At 37.6% G+C, this 21748-nt stretch overlaps 1 protein-coding gene across 1 annotated transcript; it reads left to right on the top strand.

Annotated features, from left to right (window-relative positions):
- Positions 1-1413: 1413 nt before the first annotated feature.
- LOC139694184 (lysosomal acid phosphatase-like) lies at positions 1414-5862 on the top strand. Its single transcript, XM_071592612.1, has 7 exons — positions 1414-1601; positions 2126-2224; positions 2674-2928; positions 3354-3533; positions 4174-4297; positions 4622-4827; positions 5405-5862. The coding sequence occupies exons 1-7, from the start codon at positions 1416-1418 to the stop codon at positions 5624-5626; spliced, it is 1272 nt and encodes a 423-aa protein (XP_071448713.1). The 5' UTR covers positions 1414-1415; the 3' UTR covers positions 5627-5862.
- The last annotated feature ends 15886 nt before the right edge of the window (positions 5863-21748 follow it).

The raw sequence follows: 21748 nt of genomic DNA, 5'->3' as shown, positions 1-21748 counted from the left end.
TATAGAATTGCTTGTTCACCTTTCCAAAAACGGAAACGTCAGTCTTCCGTTGATGGCAGGTTTCACATTTCCGCACCATCATCTAGCGAACGTCCGGAATATGAAGGGAGAAATAAATACGCCGAGGAAAATAGCCATTTCTGTAAGTTTCAAGCTGCTGAACAGTTATCATTTTAGCAATTATTGATTTTATCGGCAATTCGTTACCAAAGTAGTATAATAAACTCCGCGCTCATCTTTCTTACCCATCGACAATACATTAGGAATCAGTAAGTGAAATAATATTCATTGCAATCTAACTATTAGACTACTTTTGGTGATAAATAGTTGAGTAGGGGGTCCGGCTAATGTAATGCCTTCCCTGCCCGAGGTGCCGGGTTGCAATTCCGGAAGTAGCAAGATGTTTCAGTGGTATTCCGATCCCTACTTGGGGTGCTACGTGCATGGAGAGTAGTTAAAGTGGACTACGCCTCCGTCGGTCGGGAAGTTAAACTGTGGACCCCTTGGCGCCATTTATTAAGAGAATGCTAATACCGTCGCCGGGTTTCTCTCCACCCCTCCTCTATTACTTGAACATCCTAACTCCACAAAATTACCCACCTATCCCTAATTCCGCCAATGGCCTCTGCCGTTCGTCACCTCCCCTAATGACTACTTCTATAGTTGAGGTCATAAGCTAAACGCTAACTATGATATGCGAATCATTAGGAGAACAAGGATTCTGAATTGAGCCATTTACCTGAATCAGATACCAATTACTGTGCTACGTGCTCAATCAAATTAAAACGCTGGATAATTTTAAGTTACAAAGAGAGCGCCCGGCTGCATTAAAATAATTTTGATTATTGGCTCATAATGAATCAAATTACTCACATTAAAATTTATATCATTAGTTCCATAGTATCAAAACCTTGGTCAGAACCAAGGAATCAGACAGCTAGCTATGCAGTAGTCAGTCCTGGTAGAGTTGTTGCATAGAACGCTGCATTAACCAGAAAAGTTTAACCGGACGAAACGAAATTCTGAAGGATGATTTATCCTACGATGGCCTCGAAGAATAAAAACTTTTAATATTTGAACTAAAAATATCTGACCTTTTTATTCCCATGGATCACTATTTAGGTTCTATCTCCAGAGATATTCTCAGAGGAGACGCAATCCAAGATTTCAGAAATGTGCACAGGTGAGGGAGATAGAGCAGGTACGACGACAACAGTAACAAAGGAATTAACCGCATAAACTAGAAGAATTCATGATAAAAACACAGAGCGACGTGCCCTTAAGTAAATTTAGAGAAGCTCACGATCACACACTTCGCTTTCTTAGATGTGACAATCCTATCCGCGAACCAACGAGTGGGACGAATACGTACAAAAACAAACCCGCCGTACTCATTCTCGTTTCGTTGCAGGTTGATGAAGAAATTCAACATCTTACAGACTTTTCCTGCTGTTAACCTATTCCACAAGAGAATTATGGCGAAGAAGCTCTCTATTCTACTAAGCCTCCTCGTCTTCTGTCTGAGCGGGGCCTCAATCGAAGCCTGTCAACCTCCCTGTACTAAAATGCCGGCCGGCACCCATAACATCTACACCGCCATGGTACGAAGTCAAAACCGGCGATTGAGTTTTACAATAAGTATATCCGAAAAATATAAGTGTTGACATTTGAGTGATTTAGCTATAAATAAACTATCCGTTATTTTTTATGGCATTAGCTCTATTTTCTCTCCGTATCCATTCTTCAGAATTAGCTTTAAAACATGACTAATACAAGTACACCTTTATAGTGTAGCGATCGTTGCCAGTCATTTTCCAGATCGTTGCCAGACATTTAAGTCGCCTTGAAAACCTGGATCTCCTTATGGTCTATAATAATTATATACTGGTAATTGATAATTAATTGTTAAGCTAATAAAAACTTTAAAGAAAATCCCCGCCAGAAAACAGTACCAAAAGTACTTAACCGGTCATTACCGAGAGTTATGATTGCGCCCGTGAAATTAATCTTTGTTTCTTTATGATTGACACGATCATGTGATTTGGCTACTTCTACACTGTAAAGGTCCCTAGCATGTTATTAGCTCAGTTAATTTAGCATTTTAAAAATAGTCCTTACATTGCAGGTTTATCGACACGGAGAGAGAAACCCAATATCCGAGTACCCCAAGAGTGAATACGCCAATGAATCAAATTGGAAGGAGGGGTTCGGACAATTAACTTTAGTAAGTAGCACAGATACATGAACGTATTATGATAAGGAACAGATTTTCATAATTTAAATAAATTGTACATTATGAGCAGCTGAAAACACTCAATCTTATTGCTTGTCAAAAGTGTAGTGAAACGAACATTTGATCAAAGCTTCTGAGCTAACTCACATTGTTGGGTAATAGCTGCCACCATGGACAAAGAAAGAGTATATTATGTTTCCTTCTAATTTTATGGCTATAAATTGAATCGTATGTTACAATTACCAATTATGAATCTACCAGTAATATGACACCATTATTTGGTGAAACGGTGGCTTGTCACGCGGGTGTTATCTTCTTTTAAATGGACAAAAGCAAATCTCCGCACACCTTTCACGTAATCTGTGGGGTCTAACCTATATTCAATAGCATGTGAATAAAATAAATAAAGGCATCACGCATGTAATTTTCTGACTTTTCAGAGAGGAATGAAACAACATTTTGAATTCGGTAAATGGATCATGGAAAGATACGGGCCTAAGGGTTTGAGACTTCTCCCAGCAGTATATAATGCTCGTGATTATAAAGTTGTGAGTACAGACTTTGACAGAACGATGATGAGTGCCATGTCCAATAATGCCGGATTGTATATGCCATCGCAAACGAATGCTTTGAGGGAGGGTTTAAAATGGAACCCAGTACCAGTCCGGAACATTGAGGCAAACGAGTATGATGAGGTAAGGAGCAGGTGGGCTGTTTTACAGTGAAATAGAATAGAATATCTCCTAAGATGAAATATGTTCAAACTACTCTTTGGAAGGGAATTAGCATTAATCCAGTAGTTCCCTTACTTGCCTCTCCCTACAAAAGTAGTCATATGAAAACTTTTTCTAGAAAAACTGCCTTATCATTGGCTATATATGCCATGTCATATTGTCTCTGGAACAAAATGTGATACTTGAAAAAATGTCGTATATCATTGGTCTATCTCGGCTATCATTATTCGCTGTGCATAATCGATGATGCTGTATTTTCAACACTTTACTCACCATTAAGTTGCAATTAATGTAAGCGTCGTTATATATTGAGAAATGGTATTGATATTTCCGTGATTAATTTTTAAAAAATTTAATTATTTTCTTTGGTGATTCTCCTACGGCAGATCTTCGGTCAGTTCTGCCCAAAGATGTCGGAAAAGCTGAACAAACTGATAGAGGATCGATTCAAAGAGCTCCAGATGGAGAGGCCGGAGGTATTCTCATACGCTGATAAATATTCTGGATACGGAATTGAGAAGAATCCTTTGAGAATTTATTGGCTCTACGACACGGCGTTCATCGAGGTATGACCTTGATGCAATATTTACGTATATTAAGAATTCAATTATTGTGTAACCCTAGTGTAATCAAGCGACACTCGTAAACTCGTGAAAAAAGTACCTTTGAAAAAAGGATGGAACCATTAACTAACCTAAATATGTGAAAAACATGGAGGGGATAAAATGCTTTTCATGTAGTATTATGTTCCGAGATAAGCAATACAATGTAAACTCTCAAAAAATCATGCCATTAATTTTCCTCAATCGGTATTCAATAATAGAAGATGTCGAAACGTATCCTGGTAGAAAACTGCGAAGTATTGTGAAAATTATGGATTTATTCCTAAAAATTCCCTTTTTTATTTTATTCCTTGATTTAAATTTTTTTTATCTACCTTTATTTTAGTTTTTAAGGAACACATACTAAAATATAGGCAACTCGGATTCATATCAATAATAACTAATCAAACAAACATAAAAATAAATAAACAATAATAGTATAATGGTTCTCTAGAGCTAAATTTATCCATGCTAATTTCTCATGTGATAAAATGACTAAATAGCATATGTTAATGTTACTAATTATTTCAGGATCAGAATGCGGCACTATGCATTCAAAATTAAATTAATTACCTTCCGATTTACTTTATTTTGTCATTAACAGCAAACCCAAAAAGGCCGAATTCCAGAATGGATGCAACCAATCTACCCTCAACCATTGAGATCTTATTTTTATGAGTTCTTGAAGCAGTATGTCCGGACGGATGAAATGAAGCGATTAACGGCAGGTGGGCTCAAAAAATATTAACTTAATTTAACCTTTCTTAGGGAGTGTGTGTGTGTGGTGTCACAATATTAAAAAAGTCAGTGACATATGGATTACTCATTTTTTCTAAGTAATTGGTCACGCTTCGTCATTCGGGTTTTGGTGACCCATGTGAATTCTAAGGACAAGTGAGCGCTAATTTTCCACATCCTCTTACTCCCTGTTGCTTCGTGGTTGTCAGCAGTCACAAAGCGTCGGGAAATAACGGAATAAGACGGCAAATATCTGAAAATCTTCTATTTAAAGTTATTCTGTTCTCCAAAAAAGTTCTCTTCCTTTGGTCAAGGTCCCACTCTGAAGACAATCGTACAAACGATGACGAAAAAAATTTCGGGTATGGAAACGGTGAAACTAGATGCTTATTCAGCCCACGATAACAATGTGTTCAACATACTCAGCACACTCGGACTGGAGCCTAAAGAGCTACCAAAGTACACATCAGCTGTGATATTCGAACTTTACGAAACGCCGCAGAACCTATACTATGTGAAGGTGAGTCTCATTTTCTGTACCATGAAATGACCTATTGACCATTGACCAATCTTTCTAAATGCACAGATCCCCTCCACCTGCACGCGTTCTCCCCATGTTGGAGAGTAATTTTAAAACTTAATTAGACTAAAACGTTATTTAACAACATTTTTTTCCAGCAAAGGGTAATCCGCAATAACTGGGGCGACAATATCCTCTATACTTTCATAGTTGCACTTACCCTAAAATTAAAATTTCCAAATTGATGACACATCTCGAGTAACCTGTAACGCATAAGTGACCCCGAGTACTGTGGATCATAAAATATAAACATATAAGCTATAATAATATTAATTAGCTACTTGATAAATATCGAAAGACTTCACTCAAACCGTGAAAACATAACTAATTCTTTACAAATATCGTTTCCCTTAAGTGTTTCTTGAACTTCATGCTTTTGGAAATTGAATACTTGAAAAATAAGCCCTGGCAGAAACGTGACAATTTTACCCAAAATATTTTCCTTGCATTTTTATGCCGCTAAAGTTTCACATGGCCTAACAAAGATGGAAATCATCTCAAAATGTCTTTTCGACAGCTGCTGTACCGCCCCGGACCAGGCACCGTCCCACTCACACTGGTAATGCCCGGATGCGACGGGAGTGTGTACTGTCCTCTAGAATCGTTTATTGAAATAGTGGAGCCTTATTTGCCCGGGAATTGGATAGAAGAATGCCAAGCAGAGACAACGAAAGTCGCCGAGCTCGCTCTAAACCGGAAGGCTTTCATGGAAAAGTTCGTGTACCCGCACGTCCGCTGATGAGAGAGACTTGCAACCAAAGTGACATTGACGAATATTTGACTCATTTTCCAACAACAATTTAAATAATATAAAGATGAAAATGGCAAAGTTTTTGTAGCAAAGAGGTGCTAGTACACATTTACAACAAGTGTATTGAGTTTACATTATTATCATTAGCTTTATTACGAGTTCGGGACTGTAAAACTCAAGATTTATTTTCCTTTTACAAATTTGAAAAACAATGTCTAAATAAAAATTTTTACATATGCGTATGCTTATTTCAGTTGTTTTATTTTGTTGTAATACAGATAGTACGAAAATCTGAGCTTGCGCTTCGGATTGATTACATTGGGTCAGCAGTGGCGTAGGGGAAGCAGGATTGAAGGGAGAGTTAAGTTCACGAATTTTCATTGGGTGGCAGACAAAATTATGGTCTTCGCCTTACAAATGTTTCAAAAAGCTCCTAGTATTACTATTGAGCTACATTTTCGCTGTCCCACCAAATATTCAGTTTTATCAGTGTTCAAACATTATTGCGAGAGTAGTTATGTTAATTTCAGAACCATGTCCAAAAGAATCCTATTCTATGATTATTACCTTCTGGTAACTTCTTCTACCATGAGGTGACAGGTTGTTATAGGTCTTGTAATTGATATAATTATTTATCCTTATCTTTTTATCTTTATGTTTTTTGTTTCTTTTGATTAAAGAAAATGGAATGACTGCAACGAAACTAATCCTGGTGACGAAAACCCGTTTTTCCAATAATACAAGATGCTTATCAGTTACCCTAAAATACAGTTACCCTAAAATACAGTTACCCTAAAATACCTGTATGTATTACATGGATGGGAATATGAAAGTATATATTTTTAAAAGTAACGCTCTTCCTTCTAAATATATGCCTGAAACTACTCACCGAGGTGTTGTTATGAATTTTGCAAATACATTGTTTTTCAAAAATGATATCCGGCCGCTTAGAGCGTTAAACTCCTGTAGTGTGCATGTACTCCGGCTGGTATACTATGCCAGGGTAAAAAATTAAAAATGGTTTGCTTATCATATGTATAAGATGGTGTTTAGATTAGCCCTTACGAAAAATAGGAAAAGAAATTATTTTGGGTGGATTTTTTAACATAATTCTCATTTTACGCGATATACTTCATCCCAGCCATTCTCCAACTATTTTAAGCCGTCCAAAACGTAATATTTCGGAAGATCCTCAAAATAGTCATTTATGACCTCCTAGTTCAACATGAATTGTTTTCCGCAGAGCCATTTTTGCCGTAAATATAAAAGTCACTTGGGGCCAATTCTGGTGAATACGGTGGATGTTGTAATAAATCCATTATTTTCGCCGTCATAACTGCACAGGTGTGCACCCGTACTTGTCTTGATGGAAGAGGATTTTTTTTCTTTGTCAAATGAGGGCGTTTTTTCTTGATTTCTTATTTCAACTATTGCAAAGCGGCGCATAATATTCTCCATGCACCTCGAAATGATTCCGCATGCACCTCGAAACACGATCGCCTGGTCGGCCAAGTTCACCGTCTTCGCCTTCTTCGGAGGCGGGTCGCTATAGAAACCCAATGTTTCGACTTTTTCTTTGACTATGGAGTGAAGCAGCGTATCCGAGTTTCAACCACAGTTAAGCATCAACTTGTCAGGATTGGGACGAAAAGGCGCCAAACCAGCCTCCGAATATACCACATGATTGTCTTTATTCTCCACTGAGGGGAAACCCGGCACCCATCTTGCCGAGATTTTTTTTAATGCCATCCAAATTTTCGGGGATTAAAGGTTTGTATAAAAAATATAGGGAAACGATTCGGGAATATATTTATTTATTTCAGACATAGCTACAGCTTCTCAAAATTCTTCAAAGTGCATCCCTTGAACGTCGACACTTTTGCCGGCAGCCTTTCGACGACTCGAAGGCTCCCTGGTTGGCCACTTCCTTAAGGGTATTCGTGCAAGTTTCCTTGAGGGCACTCAAGAGTCCCATGTTGGTATCCTTTGAGGGAGGATTTCACTTCTGCTGGTGCAGACTATTTCCAACAGGGAAGTCGGGACTTTAATGGGGTTGGGGAATCGCAGTGATGACGTCGCTAAAGATCTTTGTAAGCAGACTTCCGACTCTGTTTTTGGTCGTCCGTCAAGACTTTCGGGACGGGTTTAGCGCTGATCTTTGCCCTCGTTTTTATACCCGATTTTCCCATTCCAACACAAAATTTGATTTCGAACAGCTGTTCAATCGTTCACTGAATGCTGTTCTCGCACCGAGTCATTCGACAAGGGTCCACTAAAAACACGATCTAGCCTGTACCCAAAGACTACCGCTCACAATTCATTTAGTGTGCCGGGTGAACCCTTTCACTGAATGTGTACGACTGCTAAATCGAAATCATAGGGGAAAGCGTTCCTTCACATAGGAAGGTCACCGGCACGAACAAGTGGGTTAGACTTTTTTTAGAAGCACCTGCACTGGTGTCGCATTTTCACCCTCACCAATATCTTCGTCCAACCCTTCTCAATTTCAACCTTGTTGCCTCATTCTATGATTTCTCGTTGGCACGGCATTTCAAATATTGAGTTGTCACGCAAAATAATAGTCTATGATGATCCAAAGAGAAAATGTAGGGATAGTTTATAGTTTCGTCACACTGATTACTTTTATATTCTTGACACTCCTACCGTACACCTCTAACCTACCAACTGAATTATTCAGCATGCATATAGACACGTATTTGTTTGACGCAGTTCAAATAAAATCCTTGATCAAACTCTGAAGTGAAGGAAGAGTTTATATACCCTGATTTGGTGAGCCTTCTTGAATCACGAATGATACACGAATGATTGTCTCGTAGTAATAACGAGTTAATAAAAGTGCGTTTGCGCATTGATTTCCCTAAGGTCTGCAGAACGATATCTATTTACCTTGCATTTTCTTTCGCTCCGGGAAATATCATTGTGGCGGGGTGAAAAATGTGTTTTATGCCAAAGGTTCGCATGTTTGAAGTAGAGGGAAGGTTTCTTCCCTTTCTTCCAGGGAGGGAGGGTGAGGAAGCGAAGAGCCGATTTTCCAATGATTCGATGAAACGTGCCTGGTAAAATCTTTTGACACCCAAAAGAAGGAATGTTACATGAAAGGTGCTTTTTGCGGAATATCTTCAGAAGTGCAATTACTTTCATTATATTTACATATATACCAACAAATTTACTTGAATATAGGTGAGTACGTTCTCAATGGTTCTATTTTGAGGAATTTTAGTGATTTGTTCTTTGGACTGAAATAATTTTTTCCCGGGATCAATTCTATTTTTATTTGGCAGAGACCATGTGAGCGATGGACGACTCTTCTTCAGCATTATTAACCCATTAACCTACGAGCAATTCAACTACCCCCCTACTGCTGTTTAAAAGCTACATTACTTCCATTGATCATAAAGCATCGATGGCCCCTTGTGTGCATAACCAAAATATCTGGCGTGTACAAAGTCAAAATCAGTTAAATCTTAGGTTAGTAGATAATTTAGATTAATGACACAGGGGTTTTAGAAAATTTATGAATATATTTTTCTAGCATTCAAGTGAATGCTATTACATATGATTACTTCGCGCATTATGTCACAAAAACGGGCTTTCGAACTAACGATCATGATTTAATGGTAACCCTGCCAAGGAGTAGGCGTGCCGGCATTATACATTTTTATTGACCTTTATCGGAGCAAGATGGGGGTTCATCTAACAGCGATTATGAGTCCATAAGGATCCATCAACCCGGAGATTAGTTTGGTAAGTTCGATAGGCAATATCAGGAGTTCAATTCCTAATTTGCCAACCAATGCATGAAATCAGATTTCCGTAGTAGGAGGTTCACGTCCTTTTCCTGAGTGATCGATGTTTTCCCTGATTAATCTCATGCTGAGAATCTCACAATGTCTGTACACAGATGAGGATGTTCCAAGTATCACCTGAAATAATGCCCGGAACACTTCATGAAAACGTTAGACTCGATAGACCATTACCCTGCCGCAGTGAAAATGGTAATGGTCATTTTTATGATGAGGATATAAAACCTGACTTTCCATAATGAATTAATGTTTTCTCAGAAACGAATTCTGGGAGAAAAAGTTTCAGGGGTGACTTTGAGTTGATTTAATTTAAGGATTGAATTTTTAAAAGTTGACAACGTTCATTAAACCTAAATGAAATATTTTTAAATGTATTACATGAATAATGAAAAATTTTCTTTGCAGTCAATCATTTATTATTTTTTATATTTTCGCAAAAAGTACATGTTACTAGCCATGATATTATCAGAAAACCTGTTCTGTATATTAGACGATATCTGCCCCTCAAGGCTCAACGGATATTTATTTATTTATTTAATATATTTCACATTAATTCGAAAACAGTACTTCCGCCTTTACATTGGACTTTTACTAATAATATAAAAAATAACAAACATCCAAGCCCTAGATTTCGAAAAAACCACCTATGCAGGAATCGAACCCGCAGCCTCTAGCCTAGCATGCGAGGACGATACCCCGCCGCCACCGGCGTTGACAAATATTTAAGATTGTGGTATTTTACCAAAATATCAGAGAGAAAAAAATTACTTAGAAGTTATCCCTCCTCTTTTAGTGAATTACGGATTGTTGCAGAGACTTATTTACCTGCATTTACCAATACAGACACCCTAAGTAAAATGAGCAGAATGTGCATATCGAATGACTTCCTGAGCTTACATTTGTGCTTTCGTTGGTAAGTGAAAAGCGAAACGTAAGCACTCCATTATCTATACTGTATATGCAAGGAGACTAGAGTCACCTGTCAAAATAATGAGGAAAGTTCTTTTTTTTATTGTAAGGGGACGAATGGCGAGTTCATTCAATGTCGTAATTTCCTTTCACATTGAGCCTCCCATGCTGAACGACGCGCGCGAGACAACAATGGGCGCTAGTTCACACACATGAAATTCTGAAGACCCATTTTCCGCTTTTCAGATAACGAAGCTTATGCTCAGTTTACGTATTTCAAACAATGCCAAGCTTCCTCACGAGGGTGGTGTAAATCAAAACGAGAGGCAAGTCCGATTTCAGAGTTCTCAAAAACACAGTCCTCTAAATTTGTTCGAATCGAGTTTCCAGCGGAAAGAGCTTTATTTATTCTGGCAGAGAAGTCACAGTCAAAACAGTGAAGCTTTCGAAATAACTTGTCTCTTTAATATAATAATGGTAAGTTTCCATTATAAATTTGAATTTTATTTATCATTAGTTACCTGACGAATTTATCCAAAAGCTTGATCACGGAAATTACTCGCAACAAATAAAATACGATAATATAAATCTAAGAAAAATTACGGTATTATATATTATCATTACATATTTTAAAGGCAAATAAAATAAAAATAAATGAATATATCCGTTCGGTTCAAAGACGCACTAGCATTAGGTTATTTATCAACACTACTGAGGTTTCACTTTATCCTATTCAAGGTAATCTAGTTTAGATTTGATCCTTTTCTTTTTTTTTCAAAATATATTCCAATCAAACCATTGCAGTCACACTTCGGCTTTCCTTATACCATAGGACTCATAAAGGCGATAGTTTATCTCTACCACTCTGAGTTAGGCATTTTTTTAAATAATATTAACTGACGCATTAAATCCGAAGAAAGCATGAAATGATCTTAGTATTTGAAGTTGCAACTGGCCTCTCGTGTTTTACTCTTCGTTTTTGTAAGTAAACAATGCTATTATTACAGGAATTAACACTTACTAATTGACTCGTAGGGTACTAGCGTTATGCGGATCTGCATATTTAAGCGTAAAATTTCACTTTACCTCCACGAAGTTACACAGGTGACATAAAAAATCACTACAGAATTGGAATGGCTCAATGACCCTCAATAGACTGCATTGCTTCATATGTAATCAGAGTACGAAATCAGTGAGGGGAAAATCAGGTTTAATTGGCGGTGCTCAGTGATGTATGAGTTAACAGCAACCAGGTCTAAAAATGTTTCAAAAATAAAATTTTTCTCTTAACTCTATGAACGGTCTTTCTTCAATTTCTTCATATATAATTATTTATTACAAAATTATAACCCTAACGTGACGATGTAGGACAGGAAATCGTGGCAAAATATTAATTACAAGAAATTTTTCTTCGCGAGGGATTGAGCAGAATCAAAACGCTATTTAAGTTTCTTTATTTTAGTGTAATATCATTAATTACATCTTCCATTGCTCTCATTCGCAATCATCCACAGTTGTTGAAATATAATAGATGCACAACCGGAAGAGTGCATTACATATGCCTAATTTTTTGCACATTCTTCTTGACCGTAGTTTTTTTACTTGCCATGTAATCACCACTGTTTCACTTACGCATATGTTGAAGTATCTCGGATTATGTTTAGAAAGTTGATTTTTCTTAATTTTTTGCGTAATGCTTTCCACTACGTGCAAACATGTATGTAACTCTTTCTCAATTATACGCATCATCCATTTCATTCTCAACATTTTCTTTCTACCCAAATAGCAGAAACACCCGAAGCAGCTATGGATTGAGAAAGAAAACGACCAAATGTTAGCTGAATTCGGACTACTACTGCAAGAAATCTCTAACTAAGGAGCCAGGGAGAAAGAGATTATTTGAGTAATTGGAAGCATTCAACCGAATCACATCGAGATACACATAAACGAGTACGTGAGTACTTCTTCACGGCAGTGATAGTAGAAATCAAAATCGGCTTCAAAGAGAAAGGATTACATTTGGATGCAAAAATATACTCATTAAGGAGCGTGAAAGGATTTAAGTTCGCCGCTATCGAGTCGCAAGACGCTATGTAGTTGGTGGTGGAGGGAAAATATAGAATTTCACTATAGATAAACGATCTCGAACGGTATATTCACTTCTAAAAGTCAACTACTGCAATGTTTACGCGAGAAATAACAATGAGATGTGAGGGCATAAAACCTTCAGCCAATGACGGTTTAATCTTTGGACAGATGTATGACCTACCCTGCGAAAATCAAACAACCTTGGGGGAATGGTGACGGCTCGACTAAATTGCGCTTAAAAATTTCCCCGAACTCGATTCAATGGAAGAAAGGGACATCACAACCACTTGCTTGGGAACTTTCCAGGTAGTCGGTCTGCTACCAGCTGCGGATGCATTTAGCCTTTTGATGCTAAATCTTCGAAAAGGTAAGCAAGTGGAAATATTTTAGATTATTCCATTCGCACGAATATGTACGTTTTACGAAGTAGAAATCTAAAATAGAAGGATGGTGCAATGAGGAAAAAATGTTTTATTCTAAAAACTGCCAAGCCACTTCCAGTCATTTACCTTTGAAAGCCTGAGAGACGGTGACACAAAACTCTAAAATTTTTGTCTTTCCGAAATTACGCTACCCGCCTCCACTGTTGAAACGTTTTGTAAGTGTTTGATCACAATAATGCAACAAATAATGCAGAAATGAATATCTTTTATCTCCATTGCCTACCATAGAGCAAAAATATTTGAATAGCATGAAGTGGCATAAGGAAATTCCTTATTGGTCTTTAATAATATTTTTACTTCGATGAAACCCCGTAGCGTCATTACAAGAATTTTTACCTGTCCAATATAAACTAAAAGACCAAACAAGTCACGGAATTATTGTTCACAATTAGAGATTAATATAGTTTGTTATGCCTGACAATAAGTTTGTTTTTCTGTTATAGGTATCCATCTTTTACATCTGAATTATAGTTGACTAGTGCAAAGAAGGGGTTATATCTTTGAGCTGTTGACTGATGTGTACGACAAGAAGGTTTTCCTTTAATAAGAGTTCTCCTATAATCAGATAAAATCAAATCTACTCGTGTTACGTGAAATAGTGCTTTACCATAGCTGCGTAGAATGTTTAAGAATTATTTTTAATTCAATACAGTTAAAACTATCGGTAACTCTTTCTTCAGCACAAAACGAACAATTGTCAACATTAATTTCAACTCAACAGTAAAGCTGAACTTTCCCCTCTGCTGTACCCGAAATCCACAAATGAAGTCATACGCTATTCTATCTATTTATTCGCCGCGCGAATACAGATTTCTAAAAATATATTTGCTAATTTTCCTCGTAGCCCTTTTTACGGTCTAATCAAAAAAGTAAAAATTTAAGTTTCACTTCAAGTAAAACCAAGGTATTTTGATTTGAAATAAATACGGGATAAACTAGACGGTTTTTACGCAGGATATGAAAGTTTGAAGTGGATGAAATATATTTAATATATATGTAACATATCTAATAAATATTAGTTGATCTCAAGAAACTCTCTAGTAGTAAAAAAAAAACCTTTCAAACATATCAAGCAGCATTAAAAAACTGATAAGATACAAATAAACTATGATGTCTATTCTTCAATAGAATAAATTATTTTGGAATTTTCAATAAATTGATTTTTATTTTTATTCTCACAGACAGGAAGGACGCGTTCCAACATCAAGAAAAATCTATTCGACTCCAGTGAATTTCAGACCAAAAAAAAGGAAGAACGGATTTAAGAAGATTAGTGATAAAACGTATGAGTCTTTCAATTTAGTGGAAGTACACTCCATATGATTGGCCAAATGTCCATTAAATAATCTCAAATAACTTTTTCCATTGTTACAGGTAGAATCTCCGCTTTTTACATATATCTACTTCTGAGAAAAACTGATAACATCGTTCAGAAGAAATAGAAGAGACCATGGAGAAGATGCGATATCTTTTTTGCTTCTTTATCTATCTGTCTGTGATCAAACCCTCAGAACTTCAACGACCCACAAAGCTTGTCCTCCAAACGAAATCCTTGTCCCTAGTTCAAGTCAACATGGTAATTTTGTAATAAGCTAAGAGGTTCGCTGAACCATCCTCTAGATGTATGAGATAATTTTCTTGAAGCTATAAATCTATCGTAGCTTTATCAGCGGGGAACATTAAAACGAGTTGGATACCAAATATTATTTACACTGTTTTATAAGATAAATTAATTTTTTATTTTAAACGCGCTCGTCCTGCAAACGAAATAATTTTAATCTGGCCTTAGTCATGGGTTCTATGTTAACTCATATGGTAGTTTGTCCCTTGGGTCACCTGATTTGAAGCAGTGGCTCATCGGGACCCCAGGGACGGACAGATCAGATATTAAAGGAGCGTGCAAAAAATTAAACCTTTACCCAGAGGCAAGTAAACATCTTGAAACCCCTCATTCAAAGTGCAGGGTGATTTTTGAATTTTGGTAAAATCAGGATTTAAGTCCGTCATTCAATTAGAATGCCAGAGACATAGACTTTTTGAAAGGCACATCGTGCATTTTACTCGTGGCTTAATTTTGAGGCCGAAAGAATTATTAACTACATAACCCCTCTATATAAGCTGACTTGACGAAATGTCAAATAACGTATAAGCTCCTGCACTGGAAAATTATAGTTACAGAATAATTTTTTTTTATATTTCGTCATCATTTTGTGGATTACTTCTAAACTTACAAAAATTGTTTCTGCAGATTTACCGTCATGGAGAAAGGAATCCAATAGAAGAATATCCCAAAAGTGAATTCTACAACGAAACTCACTGGAAAGAAGGATTCGGAAAATTAAGTGCTGTAAGTTTTTAAATACAACTCGTTTTTCTTGGTGATTTAAGGTAGAATTGCAATTGTTTTTTAGATTTGCATCAAATGTTCAGTTGATGAGTTTGAACTCATTATGAAATCAACAGAATCAACCCAAGTTTATCAAATGAATTTGGTGGCCAACCACTAGATTAAAACTATAAATTTACGCCTGTGTATCACATTAATCATAATTTAACACAAAATTACCCGTGACATATGAATTGTTTAAAGTCATTCTCAGGTTCTCTCTTTCTGAATTGGTTGATTAAGGTTACTTAAATTTATATTTTCTTTTAAATATTTTAGTACATATTTTTGGTTGGCATAATTAATTGTAATGATTATTTGGCATTCTACAATTTGAAGTGTGTTTTGGATGCACGTAGACTGAACACGCTAGATTTCTCAGCCTCTTCTAACACGATGCCAACTGACCGCGTAGGGGCGGAAAAGGGTAGGTAATGCCGCCCATACGTCGCTAGAATAGCGTCCTCCCCTACTAGCCTTCAACATCCCATTAAAAATCGATAGGGTGTATTGCAAATTGCCCTCCTTCTCCAAAACCACATCTCAAAAGCCTACAATCTACACCTGTCATCTTTCTTCAACAACCATATATTCGCGCTGTACAAGTCTACGCTCAAAGTTGTAGCGAATAATTTCTAAATATCCCTAGTCAACGTCCCTGTCGTCAATTTCCTCACCCTTGTGAAAGCTTCTCGCCTAAAGCAATTCTTCTTCAGATGTCCCGACTACTTTGACCTTCTTTGTCCAAAACACTTTCCAGATAGGTAATCTGTTCCACCTGCCCTAGTTTTTGCACTCCCATTAACTTTTTTAAATTCCTCCTTCTAGAAATCTCAAAATTGTTTTGCTTATGATGATTATTATCCTATTACTATCTCTCTATTATTCCGCTATGCCAAATTATAACGAAACCCTTGGGTGTTTCTTCCACAGCAACACCCTCCTGAAATACCCAGAACTTTTTATTGATTTCCATACTTAGTCATGTCTTGTACTTTCTGTACTCATTTCAATTTCAACTATATGTGTTGTTACCTTGAATTGAATGTTTCAAAAATGATTACTTTGTTCAATTGAACGTGATAATTATTTCAGCATAAAGATTCAAACCAATCGGCACATGGTTTAACCAATAATCGAAAATTAAATTAACGTTACCATGGATCGCATCATGACTAGTGAGATTTGCAGGCATAGAGAAATTATCTATTTTAGAAAAGGTGATTGAGACCAAGGATTTTCGACTTTCCGATTTCAGATAAATGAATAAACACCCAGAGTTTGATCATTGTGCTAAATCTATCCTTTTATAGAACCCCCATGTGGCTAGAAAATAACTTCCCCCACGTCCGTCTTCCGTATTTTCAATGCGAACACTAAGTGATAATTAGTTATAAATTACCAATTTACACGAGTAATCTTTTTTCTAAAAATTTGAGGATGAATCAATAATATCACTTTCCAATTCACACTGTATTCACATCCTCATAACATTAATAGCAAATGATAAAGCATTTCTACGCAACTGGTTAGTAATCCAAGTCATTTCTATCAAATAATGTGTCTCTTTCCATTTAAATTAGAAAACGCTCATGCTTTTAAGTTCTTGTATTCCTTCTCGCAATTCTTTAAATACCTTTAAATTAGAGTCTACATCATTCATTACCTTCAAATTAATGCGATGGTCAATAATAGTTATTTTCCTGCCTGATTTCAATAATTGTATCTTATCATAACATATAACCTTGTGTTCATAGGAAAAGAAGTCAAATATATTTTTTGCCTTTTCATTAATTTTCCTCTTTTAGAATCGTCCATTTAAGAACATACTTTGAAAATAAGTCGTGTCGACATGAAATTCTAGATTTCACGACAATTTGTTCAGAAAAAAATTTATACATACCTTGGTTTATTGTATTTTTGTAGAATACTAATATTTATTTGCATAGGCCATTAAAAGGCTTATTTTAAGATAAGAATATATATATATATATATATATATATATATATATATTGTTAGGTAATCCACCGGTTAATGTAGGCTTTTGGATGGACGTAATTACTAATTAAATGATTTGTGGCCCCTGGCAAAACACAACATCCTACTCTACATCTGGTCCCTCTTCAGCTCTGACTACTTTTTTCCTCCCTTCATCCCGTCCAACATCCCTATCCTGTTCCTTCCCTTTCCTCGTTTGCCTAACATTCTCCCCTCAATTACAGTCTTCTACATCCCCCTGCCGGTCAATACCCCCTTCAGCCACTTTTACTGCCACCATAGGATTTCTCTCAACAAACCCCTGTTCTCGCCCACCATACCAAGTACCTCCTCCTTTGTTTTCATCTCTGTCCATTTAACCTTCGCCATTCTTCTCCACACACACATTTCAAAAGCCGCCAGTCTACGTCTATCCTCCTGCTTCAATGACTATGTTTCCGCGCCGTACATAGCTACGCTCCATATCAAAGTTTTTACGAGTCTTTTCTTAACATCCTTACTCAACGTCCCCGTCATTAACTCCCTCCTCCTTCTGAAAGCCTCTTTGCCTAGCGCAATTCTTCTCCTTAAGTCCCTACTACTTTGACCATGTTGGTCCAAAACACTACCGAGATACGTAAACTGTTCTACCTGCTCTAGTTTTTGACCTCCAATTTTAATGTTAAGCTTAGCCTTTTTCTTTCTAGAAAATCGCATAACCTTTGTTTTATTTATATTGATTCACATCTGATATACATCGTACTGAATTTCCAATTCACTCAGCAATGCTTGCAACGTCTTTGCTGACTGACAAACTAGAGCCTGGTCATCAACGGACCTAACCGATTTTACGAGTTCCCCACAGACTTTCATTCCTACCTCCAGTTCTTCCCATGCCTCTTTGATCATTTCCTCTGCATACAGGGTGAATGGCAACGATGATAATGGGCGACCCTGCCTTACACCCCTTCCTAACACTGCCCAACCGGACTCCCCGTTCCCCACTCGCACCTGATCAGTCTGAGACATGTACAGGTTGCAGATTAGCCTCCTTTCCCTCCAATCTATTCCTATTTTCTGCAATATACTCATTAGTTTTTCCCAATTCACTCTATCAAACGCTTTTTCGAAATCTACGAAACAGGCAAATACCTCCTGGTTGTGTTCTATATTCCTCTCTATTAATAATCTCATTACTGCAACGGCATCACGCGTACCTCTCCCCTTCCTAAACCCAAACTGATCATCCCCCAAGTAATCATTTGCCGTACTCTCTATTCTTTTGTTTATGATCCTGAGAACAACTTTAGCTGCGTCGGATATCAAACTTATTGTCCGATAGTCCTTACATGATATAGCCTTTACCTTTTTCGGAATAGGAACTAAAACTGATGTCATAGTTTTCCGACCAGATTCCTTCCTCAAATATAATACAAATCAGTTCATATAGCCTCTTCCTCCCACATTTTCCTAAACATTTTAGTAGTTCCACGGGAATGTTATCCACCCCCACGGCCTTATTTAGTTTCATCTCCCTTAATGCCCTATCTATGTCATTGTCTAGTATGCCTGGACCTAAGCTACCTTCCTCTACGTCATGTTCCTTTTGTACGTCTAACTTTCTTGGTCTAAGTTCTTTACTGTACAGCTCTTCTATATATTACTTCCAACTCTCTTGGATCTTTTCTGTGTTAACTATTATCCTACCCGCCTTATCTCTAACTGCTATCGTTGATCTCCCCTTCTTACTTCCCGATAAAGATTTAACTTTGCTGTACAGCGCACCGATTTCACCCTTCCTCTGCAGACTTTCCATATCCTCGCACTGCGTCTTCCACCATGCTTCTTTTGCTTTATTTGTTGCCCGCCTCAATTTATTGTTTAATTCTTTGTACTTCATTTTGCCTAATTCTGTATTTACATTTTTCCATTTTCGACGCTCGTCCATCTTTGTAATCATCTCATCCGTGATCCATGGTTTCCTAGTCCTTTTAGCGTTAACGGTTCCAATAGTGTCTTTTGCGGCTTTGGACAACCCTTTCTTGATCATTTCCCATTTTTCTTCGATAGTATTTAGCTCTTTACCATCTTCCATGATTTTCTCTACCGCCTGTTTGTATTCCTTCCTATTCAACCCATTTCATGCTTCTACATTCCATTTTCTAACTCGCCGCCCCTGCCTTATCTTTTTGAAATGTACGCTACATTTCATAACCACTAAATTGTGGTCTGAGTCCGCATCCGCTCCCGGGGAGCTGTGCGACTTTATCACACTGTTCCTAAACCTGTGTCTAACCAGGATATAATATAGCTGATACCTTTCTGAGTCACCTGGCATTTTCCAGGTATACCTGCGTCTTTTGTGGTGTCTAAACCAAGTGTTGATGATGACTATCCCCTGCCTCATGCAGAACTCAACTGCTTTCTCCCCGCGGTCATTCCTCGTGCCTAAACCGTAGCCCCCCACCTCATCACCATCTCTTCCTTCTCCTACCGTCGCATTCCAATCCCCCATCACTATCAAATGTTTCCCTGCAGGAACACACGCGATTATGTCCTCTAACTGATCGTATATCCTATCCACCTCTTCTTCCTTATGGTTGCTCGGTGGCATGTATACCTGAATAATAACCAAGTTCGTCGGTTCTGCTTTTATCTCTACGAGTAGTATTCTATCCGTTACCTGCTCTATGTTGACTACGCTTCTCCCTACCTCTTCATTTAATACTATGGCAACCCCTCGTTGGCTCTCGTCCCCGCCGCTGTATATTAATCTATAATTATCGCTCCAGTAATCCCCGCTATCCTTCCATCTCCCCTCGCATAGACCTAAAATATCTATATTTCCCCTTTCCATCTCTGGCTTAACATTCTCCAATTTCCCTGTCCTCATCATTGTCCTAACATTCCACGTTCCTATTCTAACTAATTTGGTCTTCTTCTCCTGTGTCTTCTGTCCTGCTGCTGCTGGTTTTCCCTTGCAAGGGTTTCGTGGGATGACGGCCGCGGAAGCCTTGCCTCCCTCGCTGCCGGGCACGACACACGGCTAATTTGGCCGAGCCGCGTAGTTGCAAGGACTCAATCTATGTAGTGTCCATCATTAAGTCTTGGGAATGATAATTTAGGTGGGTTCCCGTTGCCTTCCTCAATAGTGTTTTCAACGTGACACCATCAATTATTGGCCGCCCCACTGGGGTCAGACGCCATTGCAGCCGCCTCACTGAGGAACAGACGCTGCGTGGACTACCTTTCGTCTGGCTCCTAACCTTCGACCTATCTGGCATGGGTGACCCTACCAGGAGCAATAATTATTACTCCTGCCAGCACAGCTCTAGGGGTCATCGGAACGCACAAGCCCTTCCACCACGGTTGTAGGTTGTAGTCCGAGGAGGGATATGGATATATATATATATATATATATATATATATATATATATATATATATATATATATATATATATATATATTATTATATATATATACGTATGATAGTGGGTCGCGGTAGTCCAGTGGGTAGAGCGCTGCTGACCAGAGGGTCCCGGGTTCGATTCCCGGGCAAGGCACTCTGGGCACCTGCAGCTCCACCCAAGCTAAAGTGATTTTTCGGGTACCAGGTCTTCCCGGGAAACCATAACCGGCACAGGGAAAGGAACTGGCCCCCCTACCCTGATGTGTGACTTTCACCCGCCGTATAGGGCTTAGTACAGGGTAATCTCTACCATCACCTACAAAACCGACCTTTGGGTCGATTACTGTGTTTTATACGTATGATAAATCCAAGAGAATAAAACTATTTCCTAAATTATTACTTATAGGAAAAATTAGCACATAATCTACATTTACAAAACATTTTCTTTAAATTATTTGAATTTCATGACATTATGACATGAGAAAAGCTTAAGTACAAACAGAATAAAACGATGCAGGAATAAAAATATCATTTAGTTAAGTGTCACACTAGCTGGGACATTTATGGCCAAAATGTAAATCAACTACTTAATTTTTCTTGGAAATGTACCCAACTCGAATACATCTAACTTACTTAGATTAATATTTATGAGTGACACCGCTAACAAAATCCCAGTAAAACGAATATAAAACGCTCTCGGACAGATAATATCGTCGATGTATCAAACATTGTCCGAGATATCTCAAAATGCAAATTTTTGCTACAATTTCAATGTCAGTTAATTTCATAAATACATTACTTTCACTCACATAGCGTCATGAGGAAATTAAAATTGGCAAATTTCAGTGGAAAATTAAAATTTACTTTTAAATCTGTAGCCATTTTAAGGGATAATCAAACTTTGCTAAACAAAGTCCATATTCAAAGCATTCATGAAGAACGCTTTGAACACAGGAAGGCACCTTGAAGATCATCTGCTCTGTAGGGTGGGGGTTTCGGAGGAAAAATGATATAATGATCAGTAAACTAATTTTCTCAACTCCCACTTTTGATGATGCTTAAGTCATTTCATT

The sequence above is a fragment of the Hetaerina americana genome, unplaced genomic scaffold (genome assembly GCF_022747635.1).
Source record: "Hetaerina americana unplaced genomic scaffold, ioHetAmer1.1.p SCAF_5, whole genome shotgun sequence".
Classification (NCBI taxonomy): domain Eukaryota; kingdom Metazoa; phylum Arthropoda; class Insecta; order Odonata; family Calopterygidae; genus Hetaerina; species Hetaerina americana.
This window is presented reverse-complemented; position numbering and strand designations above follow the sequence as displayed.